At 37.1% G+C, this 15,407-nt stretch overlaps 1 protein-coding gene across 1 annotated transcript in view; it reads right to left on the bottom strand.

The window, feature by feature from the left end:
* LOC121331059 (collagen alpha-1(XXIV) chain-like) overlaps positions 1-15,407 on the bottom strand; it is a 125,891-nt gene that overhangs the window by 54,449 nt on the left and 56,035 nt on the right. The window contains exons 19-24 of the mRNA XM_041278206.1: positions 15,314-15,367; positions 8,067-8,120; positions 7,015-7,068; positions 6,168-6,212; positions 5,575-5,628; positions 4,841-4,885 (exon numbers count right to left, since the gene is read on the bottom strand). Of these exons, the coding sequence (XP_041134140.1) occupies positions 4,841-4,885; positions 5,575-5,628; positions 6,168-6,212; positions 7,015-7,068; positions 8,067-8,120; positions 15,314-15,367 (306 nt within the window). The remainder of the gene's footprint in view (positions 1-4,840; positions 4,886-5,574; positions 5,629-6,167; positions 6,213-7,014; positions 7,069-8,066; positions 8,121-15,313; positions 15,368-15,407) is intronic.

Here is a 15,407-nt window from a genome sequence, read left to right as displayed (position 1 = left end):
ATTAAAACAAGATTCTTGTGGTTATTTAATTAAAAAACAAACAAACAAAAAAAAACATTTTAATTTGTATATTTTTCCATAATACAATATATATTTCCACTAATTTCAAAGATACTAACCTTTTTCTCTGAACACATTGATTTATTTATTTTTATATCACAAGTGTGGGTCTATGAGCTTGAGTAGAATAACATGCTTACTTAAGAAGTATTGTTTATTAGGATAAAATTTTTGGGGGTTGCAGATTGTAGGCTGTTGATTTTAATTGTTTTCTTGGGTTTATAAAGGTGTTGACAAACAGGTCATAAGATGAAGCTTACAGAAAGAAAAGGAGCTTTATAATTCCCTACAAAGTATATAGAATGTGCTTTATGTTCTCATGTACCTTCTTATTAGTAAATGAGAACAGTATGCTATGGAGAGCGGTACCAAAGATCTTCTATATACACAAGATAGTCAACTCCGCCATTTCTTCCATCCCTGTTGAACCCGTGCATCACGGGAATCCAAAGAATTCCGGTAACGACTTATCCCCTGTCTGTATAATGTAAAATCTGCCTCATACATTTTTAAACATGAGTCACTTAGATTTATTTAGAGACACCCTTCCTTAACGCATACATGTTATTATTTCTACAACTGACGTTTTCACCTGGCCTGACAAGAGCTCTTTATCGCCGAAGTGTTGACAGAAATTGCCACTGTCATGCATATTCATGAGCAGTCAAGACTGGGGCCTGGTTTTGTTGTCAAGGATAGACAACAACTAGTACTACAGTATAATGCAATATTGAAAAAAATAGTATTATTTCCCTTTTCATTTTTTCCATGTGATGATCTTTTGAAATCTGTAATCAAATATTCATAAAATACATTAATAACTACTATTGTTAGAGTATTCAAAACTGTTCAGTCAGGAATTGCAACCGTAATTGAGAACTGAGCTAAGAATATAAATACAAGATCATAATTTAAAAAAGAGATGTCAATTTACATCTTTTTAAATGAAGCAGTTGCTATTAATTAATAAAGACAATAAATAGACAATGCATTTTTAATAATGGACACTGCATTTTTAATAATAAGGCATACTTGTAACTTTAGTATCCATGCTAATTTCTACTTTATGTATTGCTCTATTTTGTCTGACACTATTTATATTTATCACAATTCAAATCATCAGACCTAATATCAATTCGTACAGATAAACATTAAAAACAAATATATAATTTATACAACAGGTGCCGCTTATTAGCAACTCTGATAAAGACAACTTTTGGTTATTAACATTAATATAGGAACCAATCCTATCCTGTGGTTTTTCGCTTATTAACAACTTTCAGATAATGACAACTTTTTTGACGGCTACCAGCAGCATCTACTACATATAAATAAAAAGCTGAATTCATGGGTTGTAAAACTTAGAAAAGATCATCCTGCGGAAAATTGAAAAGGGAGACATTACTATTTTTTTCTGTGTTGCCACAATTAAATGCAGAACACTGCCGAGTCATTAATACTATTTGTAGTAGTTACTGCAATAATAATAATAATAATAATAAGATGAAAATATTGATCGTAAAAATAATAACATGTATGTGTTAAGGAAGGGTGTCTCTAAATAAATCCAGGTGAATTGTGTTTAAAAATGCAATCATTTTAAAAAGACAAGGCTTGGAATAGGAATTGAGGCAGATTTTACATTATATAGAGAGGGGAGAAGTCGCTACCGGAACCTGTTGGATTCCTATGATGCACCGCTTAGGCACAGATGGAAGTTCCAATGTTAAATCAGCTTGACCATCTTGTGTAAGACCTTTGGCAGTACCTTTCTGGCTTGTAGGGGAAACATTATGTAAGCACCTGCAATGACTTACAAAGGTCGTCCAACATTTTGCCCATTGAATGTTAACATTTGGTTCCAGTTATTTTAGACAGTTTTGCAGGGTGCAGTTTAAACATGGTTGCACAGCATGTCAGCTGAATTTGCCATTGGGGCAAGTGCTGTGGAGGAGTACATGGGACGAGTGTAAATAAATGTAGGCATGTGAAAGCCACCCTCTGGGGGTCCTAACCATAAATGTTAGGACCCCCAGAGAAAGAATTCCACTCCATACATTGAGACATAAAATTAAATGTGTCAGTTTGATTTTGAGAATGTGAAATACATTAAAAAAAAAAAAAAAGAAACAAATATTCATAATAAGCCAAATGTTGTAAAAGTCATTTTAGACAAATGTTTTACCTTTTTGCTCTCAGGTTTAATTCTGATTAGTGTGTTATCTAAACTGTATCTAAACAGGAGAATGTAAGTCAGTGGATGAGTGAGTGAGCAAGCACCAGCGAAACCTCTGTCACTGCAGCATGCTCTTTACACCCATCACTCATAGTTTTTTCCATTTGGTGAACCTCTTTACCCATTATGTACCTGTCACAAAGACAGCTGCAGTGGATGACGTCAGACCAGAAACAGGAACCAACACAAAATAAACAGAGAAGTGGAGTTTGGTGAAGCTGAGCGATTGTTTTCGCTAAGCATTTAATAATTGAACAGACAGAAAATAAAAGGTTGTAAAGACAAACAAAACACAGGACACGGCACTGGCAGCCAAAACAAAGAGACAAACAAAAACAAACAACACAGACAAACATGATGAGCTGCTATTATTATATACGTTACTTTTTTACTTTCTCCTCTCCACACCTGTTCTCCACTCACTGAATATACAACCCTGAGTGAGTGAAAACATGCTGCTTTTATGCAGCTGTACCGAGACTCGATTGCTAATCAATCATTCAATTCGAGTCTCGGTACAACTGCACGTGAATTAATAAAGTGCAATTCCCCGTGCTCGCATATTATTACATTTTACCTGCACGAGAAGTGCTGTGCAATCCTTGTGCCTAAATACAAATATACATTTTAAACACTCATGTTCACAGACCCATTTATATCCCGTGTACCAATGACTATACACCAACATTAACACAGTACATGTAACATACAACATCGAAATACACACAGGGGCGGGGCAACATTGCCACAGTGCCAAATACATTTATTTGAAAAAATCTGAACGCAAGCAGTAATTATGTAATTTGATACATTCTAAATCAATATTTCTTCATAGAAAAAACTTAAATCCTTCCTTTGGCTACAAACAGCTGTGTCCTATTTTGAGGACAGTCAAAACAGATGTGCCGATAATCAGGCTAGTGAAATTCCACGCCAGTGATAAAGCTCAGCACATACAAAATGGAGCTTTAGCATCACCGTAGGTAAGAAAACATAAGAAATGTATAATTTTTAGTCTTCAGTTTCTTATTTTATATTGAGGCATTATAAAAGCATCACAAGGGCTATATTTGCAGAATTAACAGTTGCAATTAGAGTAAGTTATCATAACAGTATAGTTAAGGAGAACATTTAAATAAGTGGCAGATGTTAAAATGCTAAAAACAAATTCAAGTAGCCTGTCCTCAAATTAGGACAATGGCACTTAATGGGTTAAAATGAGACTAATTAGATCGGTTACCTTTGATTTCCTGCCACGACAAAGCTGGAAGGCCTAAATTTCCATAATCACAGAAAAGTCCCAGTACGATATACAGAGGAACGATCCCACTGGGAACACTTTAAACAAGCCCCAAGAAAATAGCTGCCAAAAACTAGTGAATAGAAATTGACATGTGTCCAAATTGACTGAGATAGATCTAATTTTATTATTAATGACTGTTAGTTTCAGAACGGTGTTTAGTATTTTGCTAGTGACCGCTAAAGGTTTCCCTCAAAAATGACTCTTTCCAATTACTTTTGAACTTGAGAGGCCAAAAAAGGGGCAGTGGGTGATTTGAATAGTATGGAAATTAAAATGGGATCTGTGTGACCTTTCTTTTACTTAACAAACCATGCATATAGAGCTTGTATTGTCAGTGGTAGAATGGGTTTCATTAACGTCCATATGGTGCAGATCTTTTTTAAATGTGCTTGCAAAATAATTGTTTTCTTCAAAGGAGCTGTCATCATCGTGCTGGTTATTGTATCAACGTCCATATAATAGAGGCTTACCAGTGGTATTTATCTGCAGATATAAACTATGTAAATAGGAACAAAGTAACATGCGTGTGATTTAAACCAGGTTGTTTTCCAGTCTGAGTAGTATTATCACAGCTGAAAAAGAGAGTACTGATACCTCTTAATAAAACAGGACTGATACTATTTCCAGTTCAAGGCTATTCTGGTACAGCAGCCAATTGAAGCTGCTGTTACATACCACACAGGTCAGTTATATTAATTTTACACCATCTGTATGATAATGAAATGCCCAGACACGCAGCAGTATTGGTTAGTTTTACTGACTTGTACAAACACCAGGTAAAGTGCTCAATCGAAACACTCAGAACACTTTCTTTTCGCATGGTTGAAGTCACACTTGGCTCTTGAAAAGCATGGGTTTTGACTTCAGTCTAAAATATGGACCAAGCCCTTTTTTTTTTTTTTGGGCTGGAACAAGCCTCAGGAATATTAATGAAGTAATACTGGCAGAACCACCAATCGTTTATCAGAGCAGTCAAATGACAAATAAAATATATCTTTACATAGAGGAAAATAGTACTGCCATCTCATTCTTATCTAATGTTTTACAGTTCATTTTACAGATATGGGAATGAAGATGTACTCAAATACTAAGAACCACCAACTAACATGTATGCCACATTGACAAAGGGGTTAAAACCATAACAAAACGTGAGTAGCAACTGAATGTGTAAACAGGAAGCCAGCTAATACTGGTCTGAAATTGCTGTTCATTAGCTATGTGAAAAGTATTGAAAAACTTACTTGCAGCCCGATTTTTCCAGGATTTCCTGGGTCACCTGGCTCTCCCTGTAAATAATGTTTCAAAGCAAACGTAACCATCTTATTTTACATTCAGTTCAGTTTAGAAGTTATTTGGATTTGTGAACCCATACAAACAAAAAACAAGACATACTGTATGGTTTTATTTTCTCTAATCTGCAGCATGGCAGTGATAATACAACCGTCTTGTATCATTTAAGAACACAGAAGTGCTGTATGTAGGGAATTGCTGTTTGTGACTATTGACAGCATTATTTTCTTTAAAAAAGAATACAAATTGCATTTTTGTACAAAGATGTTGATAAATCTGCCCATCATCTTAAACGTGAAAATAACTTTAAAGTTACTGAAGCAGCTGCTAGGGTATTCAAATGAGAGTAGCGACCCTGGCGCCTGCAGTCCTGAAAGGATATTGCTACTTATGTAACGTAAACAGGCTAGTGTTACTGTGACCTACAGAATCATTTTACAACTTGACTGTGACATAAACTGATGGATTATGGTGGAAATAGGACATAAACAGAGTAGCATAATACTGGAGCCCCACTGTGACATAAACAGCATTGCTATACAGCTCAGCCACAATGTAAACAGAAAGGCATTGCCAGGCTCTTCTATGTGTCTGTTTATAGAGGAATTCATACTGTCATATTATATCACTCAACTGTTTATACACAACGAGAAAAAATAAACAATTAGCATAACTCTCTCCTTACCTTCAAGCCTTCTGGTCCAGGTTCCCCAATATAGCCCTTCCTCCCTGGTCTTCCCTATAATCCCTATAATATATAATTATATATATATATATAAGATATAAGGGGGGGTGCAGAGAAGGAATATATATATATATATATATATATATATATATATATTTTTGAAGTCAATAATTTGAATTGATAAAAGCTAAATACTAATTGCTTACAGTTCTTGTTTTTCAAATACATAAAAAAAAAATACAATCAATAAAATAACATGGTTATTGAATATAATGAATATAAAATATGACACAGCTAGCTGAGGACAGGAAACTGCTTCTTCTGAGTTTTACAGGTCACAGGAAGTGGTTTCTCAGGACTTGAAAAGAGGAATCAATTTGAATTAGTTCTGCCTCACCAGAGAATCAAGATTATTTATGTCATTAGTTAATTATTTATTAATTTAAAAAAAACAAGACGTAAACTAGGCAACATCTGATTTTCAAAACAGCCAGTGGAAAAATAAACAGTGGTTATTTAATAGCTCTGACTAATACATTTGAAGGATAAACCAAAACACTTGACTCTTAAGTGAATTAAATAAAGAAACTTACAGTACTTCCAAGACCCCCAGGAGGTCCAAGGAGCCCTTCATCCCCCTATAGAAAAACATCATACAAAACATTTCAATATACAGCATATGTGTGATGCTTTACATAGAACACGTTGCCTTGCAGAGGCTGGATAATAAATGGAAACAGCAACACACCTTTGTATATAGCCCACCCCTCACACATCAGTCCACCCCAGTGATTCAAGGCGTTGATGGGTGTATTCAGAAAGGGTGGAAATCATGCTGGAATGGCACTACTCACTGACTACGGTTAATTTATTTCATGCAACCACTGAATGCACAAGTGAGTGCTATTTACAACCTGAAAACACCAAGACTGCACACTTTTTTTGTTTTGCAATGTTATTCTTTATAATAAATACAATTACACATACAGCCTGCAACACTGGTCTAATTGATAGAACTTGCACTAGGAAAACACAGTCTCACTATCCTCCCATAGCCTAATTAATGACTTAACAAAAGGAGCTTAAGAAGATTGCACTGCAAAGCAGGCATAATGGTCTGTTCCCCTATTGGGGATACTACTTATGGGACATATTACATTATCCTCTGGGAACTACAGCAGAATGCATGGACTGTGGTTCTGTCTTTGACGAATGGCAACAGTGTCAGTGAGACTTACGGTGTATCCTACAGTATTGTGATAAAAAACAGGCATTTCTTCTTTCAGAATCCCGGTAACTACATGTGTTGTCATAGGAGGTGGTGCTCCTTGATAAACTTCAAAAGCATCTGAACTGGAAGTTTGAATCTGAGAAATGAAATATTATAGTATAGGATCCTGTCATTTGAAACCGAGTTCGGCCCCCTTTCAAATACTTCACCTCAATTCCTTTCGGCCCAGGGGGTCCTGGGGATCCTCGATTACCTGGCGCTCCCTAAACAACAGGATGAATCAATTAAAAGTCACATTTTATAAGCAACAAGTGGATATACACACATAATTAAAATAAAAATACCAAAATGTTTTTAACCATAATGAGTCGTTAAAACAGTAAGGGATAGTAGCTCTGGAATCAATTATTTCCCCCTGAATCACGAATCATCATTCAGGCCTCTTCAAAACCATTCTAACTAATGCATGCCATCAATCTATAGAAAGTGCAGTAGATGGGCTTTGTAGATGACATTGTTATTGATGTCGCTAGACTACAGAAATAGACAAATATGCCAACAATGGTTGAATGTTAAGGGTATAAATCCAGGCATAAGTTTAATTTAATGTAAAAGTAGAGGGAACTGAAGAACAATGTGATATCTGCTTTGTTTTCTGATGCTGGGCCACAAAGGACTTTTTCCCCCAAGACAATTAGAACAATGGAGACCAACCCTCGGATTTAACTGTAATTATAGTGTCGCTATCTTTATAGCGAATTAAAAAACAATCATGACTGGGTTCAGTTATTTAACACTGTATTTGTCTTGTTATTCAATGCTCTTATAAAACTATAGCAGCAGCAGAACTACATTAGAATCCTGGGTATGTACATTATATGAGGCATAGGTAAGATAGATAATACGCCCAAGGAACACATAAACTGGAACAACAATAATTAAATATTCTCTATTTCACTTTTTACACTGTGTGCTTCTCTGTGTCTGTAAGGATAATAACGTCTATGAATAAGAATGGTCTGCATAGTGATTTACAGAAGCACTATATCATAGAAGCATTCCATACCGCTCCATGTGAAGATGAAGTTTGTGTTGAATTATTTGCCATGTTCAGTGTAAGCACGGCCCTTAGTCACACGTTCAAATTGTCAGCTTGTTCTCCTTAGTGCTTTTACTAAAACCAGGGACATGACCAATAGTGTGCTAGCTGCATAGGAACAATCTGTAATATTAGAAGATTCTGGCAATCACATTTATCTACCTTTGGACCATGTGGGCCATTAGGACCTGGAACACCAATGTCTCCAGGAAAACCCTAGAAAAAAATAAACTCTGATTAGACTTTTGTAGAATATAATACAGCAACACAATACCCATAATATATGTGATATATGGGCCAGATGCTCAAAAACAGCAGTTATAAATCTAAAAAGTAGAGTAACTGAACAAACAATTACAGAATGTACGGTTTGAGAATGTTATTGCGTGCATTGCTCTTTGTTGCTAATGATACAGTAATTTGGATTCAAGTAAGAATCTAGCGCAACATGTACAAAATCCAACTGCTACTGTATGTACAGTATATATGACAAAAAACCTTAGGATGGGCACTGTCCTTGGAAAATAATATACTTGTAAATCCTGACAAATTTGTCCAGTTATGACAATAAAAAGTACTTATGTTGTTGGTCAAGAGAGCCCACACATGGTACATGCCTTTTCCTAAGAAACTGAAGAAAAGTCTTAACATTGGAACATTGGTCAGTTCTTACACACAAGAGCCTTTGGGACCAGTTGACAAATCAGTTTGAACATTTAAGAACACATTTTCCAAACCTGAGTCTGACACATCTAGAAATACTCCAGGAGATGAAGTTTGTTATTTGGGCAGAATTCCAGTATATGGTACATATAAAAAACAAAATGTTTGTTTGCAGTCCAGAAAACGAGCCATTAAACTGTATGAGGTAGTAGCTTAATTACATGAATCATCATTCCTGTACACAGACTTACATAAACTTTACCATAAAACTTTATTTGAAGTACGCCAGAACTGCCAGAAATCTTGCTAATTACTGTGATACAGCCCCAATAAAATAGTCTACACATCCTCACAAAGCTGTTTTTAAACTGACATCAGCACACTCTGTGCTACTTTAGGCCACAAGTGAAATTGTGATCTTCGATCTCTTAATTGGCAAGTATGGGAAAGAACAGAAAAGTTTATCATGGTAAAAAACAATGGGAAACTGAATTTACTCTACCAAGATAAACATGTATACGCAAAAGCAGCTGTAATACATGCACTGTTGTGGTTAGACACTTCAAATATATATGCAACATATATTATTAAATAAAGCAACTTTTCGTTTTAGTTGTAGCTGTTGAACATGGACTGAAAACATCTTGCGCAGGTTCGGCTTATTTAAAAACTGGTCCACATACTGGATCGATCTATATATTTTTTAAATGTAGTACACCCAGCCAGCCACATGGTGGCATGTTATTTTAAAAAGCGATCAGATTTTAACAGATTTACAAATGTTTCCTCACCTATCAAGCATTGGGCAGTACTTGTGTTACAAGCAGATTAACCCATCATCGGGCCCTAGGCAAACATACACTTCTGGTCCTCTATCTCTAACAACAAATACAACAAATCTGGACCCCTATGAATAACAACAAATACACAACTATATATATATATATATATATATATATATATATATTTTATTTTTTTTTTATTTTTTTTTTTTACTTCTTACGCTCATACATGGACACATTTGCAGACTGGATCGCTGGGCTGAAGCTGGTGCTGTTTTTAACAGCAGTCTTGATTGTCAGAATTCCATTCTGAATGTCTGTAGACAATTGATTTCTTATGTCTGTTTTTACAAGGTTCATCATGCTCTAATTCTGCAGTACTGTGTGGCAAAGTCAACATGGCAACCTTGGCAAGTGTAGGAAACGTGTCTGTCCACTAGGTATATACAAGAGTGCAGTTTTGTGCCAGTTTTTGTCAGCTGCCAGATCAAGTCTAAGATCTGTCAAGTCAGTCAGTCACTTGCTATTGCAAAAATTCCATCAATTTTCAATAACAACAAGTTGAAGAACGTGTATACTAATTTCAGCACAGCATTGTTAATCAGCATTCTTCGTTTGATACTTTTCACTGCCATCACATAAGGTGTAGGTATATATCATTCGAGCTGATTGGGAAAGCCGCAAGCAAAACAAAATATACCATATTTATTTAGATTAAAAATAACTGACAATTTATTTATTTATTTGTTTTAGTGTTAAAATGTGACTTATTTTACTGAGTGGCCTTAATGGACAGTTGGCAGCCTTAAGCCAAATGCAAGTTAACACGGCTTACTTCTTTCTCAAGCGCCAATACAGCAAAGGCAGTGAGCTGTCCTTGCTTTACTGTTGATTGGAGGTGTTTTTTGACATGCTTCCTTAAATAAATTGTAAACTTGGTTGCTTTTCTGCAGGAGAATCCACCCCTAAACAATACGTTATCAGCAAGCACATAAAAGCTCTGTGTGTTATTCTTTCATGTCGCTTCTTTTTGTTTCGGCTGCTCAGTCACGTGCTGGGAAGCCGAAACAGGAGTCGACCACTTACAGCCTGGAGGAAGGGCTGCCCTCAGCCACGGATTTCCTAAGGTTTCCCCCTAAAAAATTAAAAAAATGTGAGCAGGGGCTTTTTCTTTACCTGAGTGCTGAGCGGTTCGTATTTAGTTCTGCGGGGTGCATGGTCGGGTTGGAGAGGCTGGGCTCTCTCCCCCAGCGCAGTCATGCTCTGGGGGAGGGTCCGTGTCTCAGCTGCTGATTTTCATTAAATTCTATATTTGGGGGATAGGTGGCAGGGCGCCTCCATGGAGCACGTTCATTATTTATTATTATTCATTCATGGTTTGGCGGCTTCATCTTTGTGGGGGGAGGTGGCCACAGCCACTTCCTATCTGCGGGACTGGGATGCATGTAACTGTTTATGTTTTTCCAGCCGGCCTCACACAGGTAGCCGTGGGGTATCCACGGATGAGGCCTCTGGCCAAATTTATCTTTCACTCGGGCCCTGAGTGCCCACCACAGTCATCAGGCCCTGAGCGCCCTCACAGTTCAGAAATCATCTGCAATTGCAATCATCGATATTCATTCACTGCCATTCATTCATTGCGGATTCTGCGTGCTGAAATGCTCTTTCTCCAGTGTCTACAATAATGTTTTCGGCGGTTGCATTCTTCTTCTTCCCGTTTCTTGTGTTTATGCTTTGCTGCTCACGAAAGAGACATCATTGGCTGTATTCAAGCAAAATCAAACTTGCTGACCTGGAATTTACTTGTGTCGCCGCACGAAAGTGAGTCAGTGAAAGTGAAAGACAGTAAGTTCCGGGTCAGCCAGTTTGATTTTGTGTGAACACAAGTGAGATACACTGCCTCCGTTGAAATGTCAGTGAGTGAAGTTCATCCAGTTTGCACACAATTCCGTATCTGTTTAAAACTTTTAGTTTTGCCATGACCAGCCCCCCACCCCCCACCCCATGACTTTGGGCCCTAGGTAGGTGCCTAGTTTGCCTATGCGTTAATCCATCCCAGGTTACAAGTCATAACATTTGAATGAGGCAATGTTAACATTTTACTTATAAACATGCACGTCCACTCATCAACGCTATTAATCATTAAAGCAAAATGCAACTATGTCTGTCATCTACGAGCACAACATTAACATATTCATGAGTTACTTCTGCAAGTGGATATGCCAGGATGAGTTTAGTAGAACCATTACTATTCGCACCTGAAATCTAGGAAGACAAATAAACAACAACTCACAGACAGCAACACCCAGTGAAGATTTCTAGAAATTCTTGTTTTTACACAGCATGCAGCAATATTTTATAACTCCTGCAAAATGAAATGCAGTGTAAACTATAAATCCACCCCATACTAAAAAAGAAAGCAATTGATACATTTTATTTATAACAGCTGGATTATTTATTTATTTATTTGTTTATTTTTTAAGGTCAGGATTTTTTCTAAAAGCATTAGAAAATTATTATTGAAGGGATGCCAACTTTTATGTATTTTGATCTATAAATTTATATGACACAAAGGACACATTTGCTGTAAATAACACTCCGTTAGGGGTGGGTCTGTCTCCCTACCGCGCTTTGGGTCCTGGGAGAACGTGATGTTCGTATAGCGTTATGACGCCATTGTGTTTTGCCGGCAGAAATTCGGGGCCTGTTTCCTGTGTACACATTTATATTGTGAGGCAATCCACACACAGACAGAGGGATGGCGCGAAACCAGGACCTCTTGCACTAAAGCATAGCGCTAATACTGCTGTACAAAAGAGCCGGCTCTTTCGCATCTGCCCTACGCCTGTGTGTGGCTTGCCTCGCCCTGTGTGATGCGCATGCCTGCGTTAACTGAGATCGCTACAATATATATATATAATTTATAAAACTGAAAAAAAAAACAAGGAGTCAATGAAATATAATATTTTATGGTTTTATAACTTGAATAGGATTGTATATTCCTTTCAGCAAAAACAGGTCCTTAATCATACTATTAGACAGAAATTTCTTACGTGAATTGTCAAATTGCAGTATTTACAACACTGATGAAGGCCCGAGTATGTCCATTGTACTAAGAGTACTTTATAAAAATGTGCTTTATATAAGTTTTTCCAATAATAGTTTGCCATTGTACAGCCTTTTAGGAGAAAATATGCAGTAAGTTTTTTATTTTATGTGAAATACAACACGTTCATTAGAATAATATCTGTCCTATTCCAAACCACAGCTGTATAGCTCACATCAACATTTATGAATTAAAGCTCAGGTTTATTAATTTCAGTCCATAAGGCAGATTTTATCAGCGGTGTTAATGGTATTGCATCTGTTTTCTCTTTCTTTGTTTTGCCAAAGCCTGTATCAAATAACATAAAACATCTGATTTCCATATGTCTACCCACCTTTCTACAAGAATTAGCTGGATCAAAACCAGTGCAAGATAGCACAAGAATAAAGCAATGTTGACGGTGCATAACAATGACTTGAGTAGTCTTGCCTGCATATGAAGTGCATTTAGTCTAGTTCAGGTACAAAGCATTTCACATCTGAAAGAAGTCACGTTGTAAATAAGTACAGCCGATATGCTGAACGAAATTCAAAGCAATGCTTGTCGAACAACTGTGTCAAACCCACTTTTTTTAACCATAAAAGTCAAGTGTTTTCAAACTATTAAGCATGCAGACCTTTTTCAACCTTTCTGAACCTGTACTAAAAACCTTCAACATCACATGAATGTTTTCTGAGCAATGACCACATGCAAACGCATTATGATCCCAATAAATTCCTGGGGTCCTATGAATATAACAATGTCCTTATGGTTTATGAATATGACCTGAAATCAGCTACCCAAAGGTAACTGTTAATAAAGTTTAACATCCAACAAACTGTATTCCTGAACGAGAAAGAACACAGTCATACAGACGGAACCTGGACTCCCCACATCTCAATTTCAGAAGCAGCGTTTGGTGAGGAGCTGGAGGAGGCAGCGGTGCACTGTGACCCCAGCACACAAAGCACTTTCAAGTTGTATCTAATAAACAGGCTGCTTATTAAGTTTTTGAATGACGTGCACTGATCACGTAATTAACAAGGAATGAAAACAGCATTGTGATAAGCCACATATGAAGAGTATAAGGATCAGAATTCTTAGATAACGTCTTTATTTGTTATATTGAAAAGATAGCAGTATGTGGTAAGAAGCGGTGGAGGAGCCTACTGGAGTAAGAATCAGAAGTTAAAGAACAAAGATTAATGTACCTGAAGTCTTTTTTTCTGCCTGAAACTGGTTTTAATCTTTGTTTGGTTCTACAATGAAAACTGTTTTCGTTATTTCTGGACGTAACTATTACAGCATAGATATATAGAAACAATAAAAAAGAAAACTAGTAATATTCTTTTACAATTTATTTAAATTTTGAGCGTAAAATTATTGTACCCCTGTTTTTCTCCCCATTTTACTGTATAATATTCAGTTATGTCGCCTCACTGCTGCAACAGTCCCACAACAGCTCAGGAGAATTGAAGGGCAGTGTGCCTGCTCTGATACACCATCAAGCCCACCATCTCTTTACATACTGGAGCTTTTCAGTGGATCTCAGCATGCTACGCCTAGCCAGTAGGGGCTGCTGTAACATGATGAGAAGAAACAGTCTTTGCTGAATTGTGCCTCCCTAACCTGCAGGAGCCAATGCAATGCTCCCTGTAGAATCCCCAGCAAAGACTGGCAACTTGGCACAGCCAGGATACTTTAAACATAAGTGAAAGCTTACAATTGTGAGCAAGGTATTTAGGTTTTATTGTGAAAACTTTCCTGATGCCATTTAAATAGAAGCATACACAGCTATATGTTTTATATACCTGATAAAATCAACATGGCACACTATATTAACCCAGATCTGGCCATCACAGGAAAAAAGTGGCATAATCTAAAATTAGAATTAAATTAGAAGGGCAGCCAACTTTGTCTGCGTGTGATTTGTCTCCCGTGTGGGACCTGCTAATGAAATAACATGTTGTATGACTCCAGACAGGTTTACTTTGTGGAAAATACCCACTCAGTACATTTATGTGCAATTTCTGGCACAAGAGACCAGGTCCTATTTACAAAGTGTTTATCACGGTTTAATTCAAGACTGTTGTTTAAAATCCAATTTTGATGAATTCAATAAAGCTTGATTATCATGTTCTAAATCCTTTTCTGGCACCTTTTACATTAAAAAACAGAAAAAAAAAACTTAATTGGCTTACCATTTGTCCATCCATTACTGCTTAATCCTATAGAGGTGAGCTGGAGTCTAACCCAGCAGACATAGGTCACAAGGTGGGACTACACACCAGTCTATTGCAGGGCAACTAAGGGACAATTTAGAGAGGCTAATTCACCTACCCAGCATGTCCTTGGACTGTGGGGGTAAACTGGAGTACCCAGAGAAAAACAACATGAACACAGGGAGAATATGTAAACTCCACACAGACAGACCCCTGAGGCTGGCATCAAATCCAGGCCCCTGGAGCTGTGAGGCAGCAGCGCTAACCATTGTGCCACCATGCTTCCCTCTTACCAGCTGTTGGTCCTAATAAATATGTTCTTACCACAAACAGGCGCTGCACCTTTGAAACACGGACTACCATCAGTCCAATAGCTGCATAAAGCTCATGTGTGTGACAGTTTTACAGTTCTGGCTTTTATACAGGCTAATTGTCAGATTCACAGGGTCCCTACAGTTTTGGGTTTTTTTTTTTTACAAAGACGTTATTTGTACGTTATTTAAAGAATTATTTTTAAGTTTAATTTCTTGTTTTAGACTGCTTTAAAGGTATACGGTAATCTCAGTGGTATAGGGTCCTGATGAAGACTACAGAGGTATAAAACCAAAATCAAGGACTATGCAGCCGATAAGGAGCGGGAGGTTCCTCTGGTCTTACCTCTGGTCCTGGGGGGCCGGGTGGTCCCTGTGCTCCCTGGTCACCGATTTTTCCCTTTTTTGGAGATAAAAAAACAACAATGCATCACTAACAA

This window comes from Polyodon spathula, chromosome 18, assembly GCF_017654505.1.
Source record: "Polyodon spathula isolate WHYD16114869_AA chromosome 18, ASM1765450v1, whole genome shotgun sequence".
Taxonomy (NCBI): Eukaryota; Metazoa; Chordata; class Actinopteri; order Acipenseriformes; family Polyodontidae; genus Polyodon; species Polyodon spathula.
The sequence above is the reverse complement of the archived record's forward strand: the minus strand, read 5'-3'. Positions and strand labels throughout refer to the sequence as shown.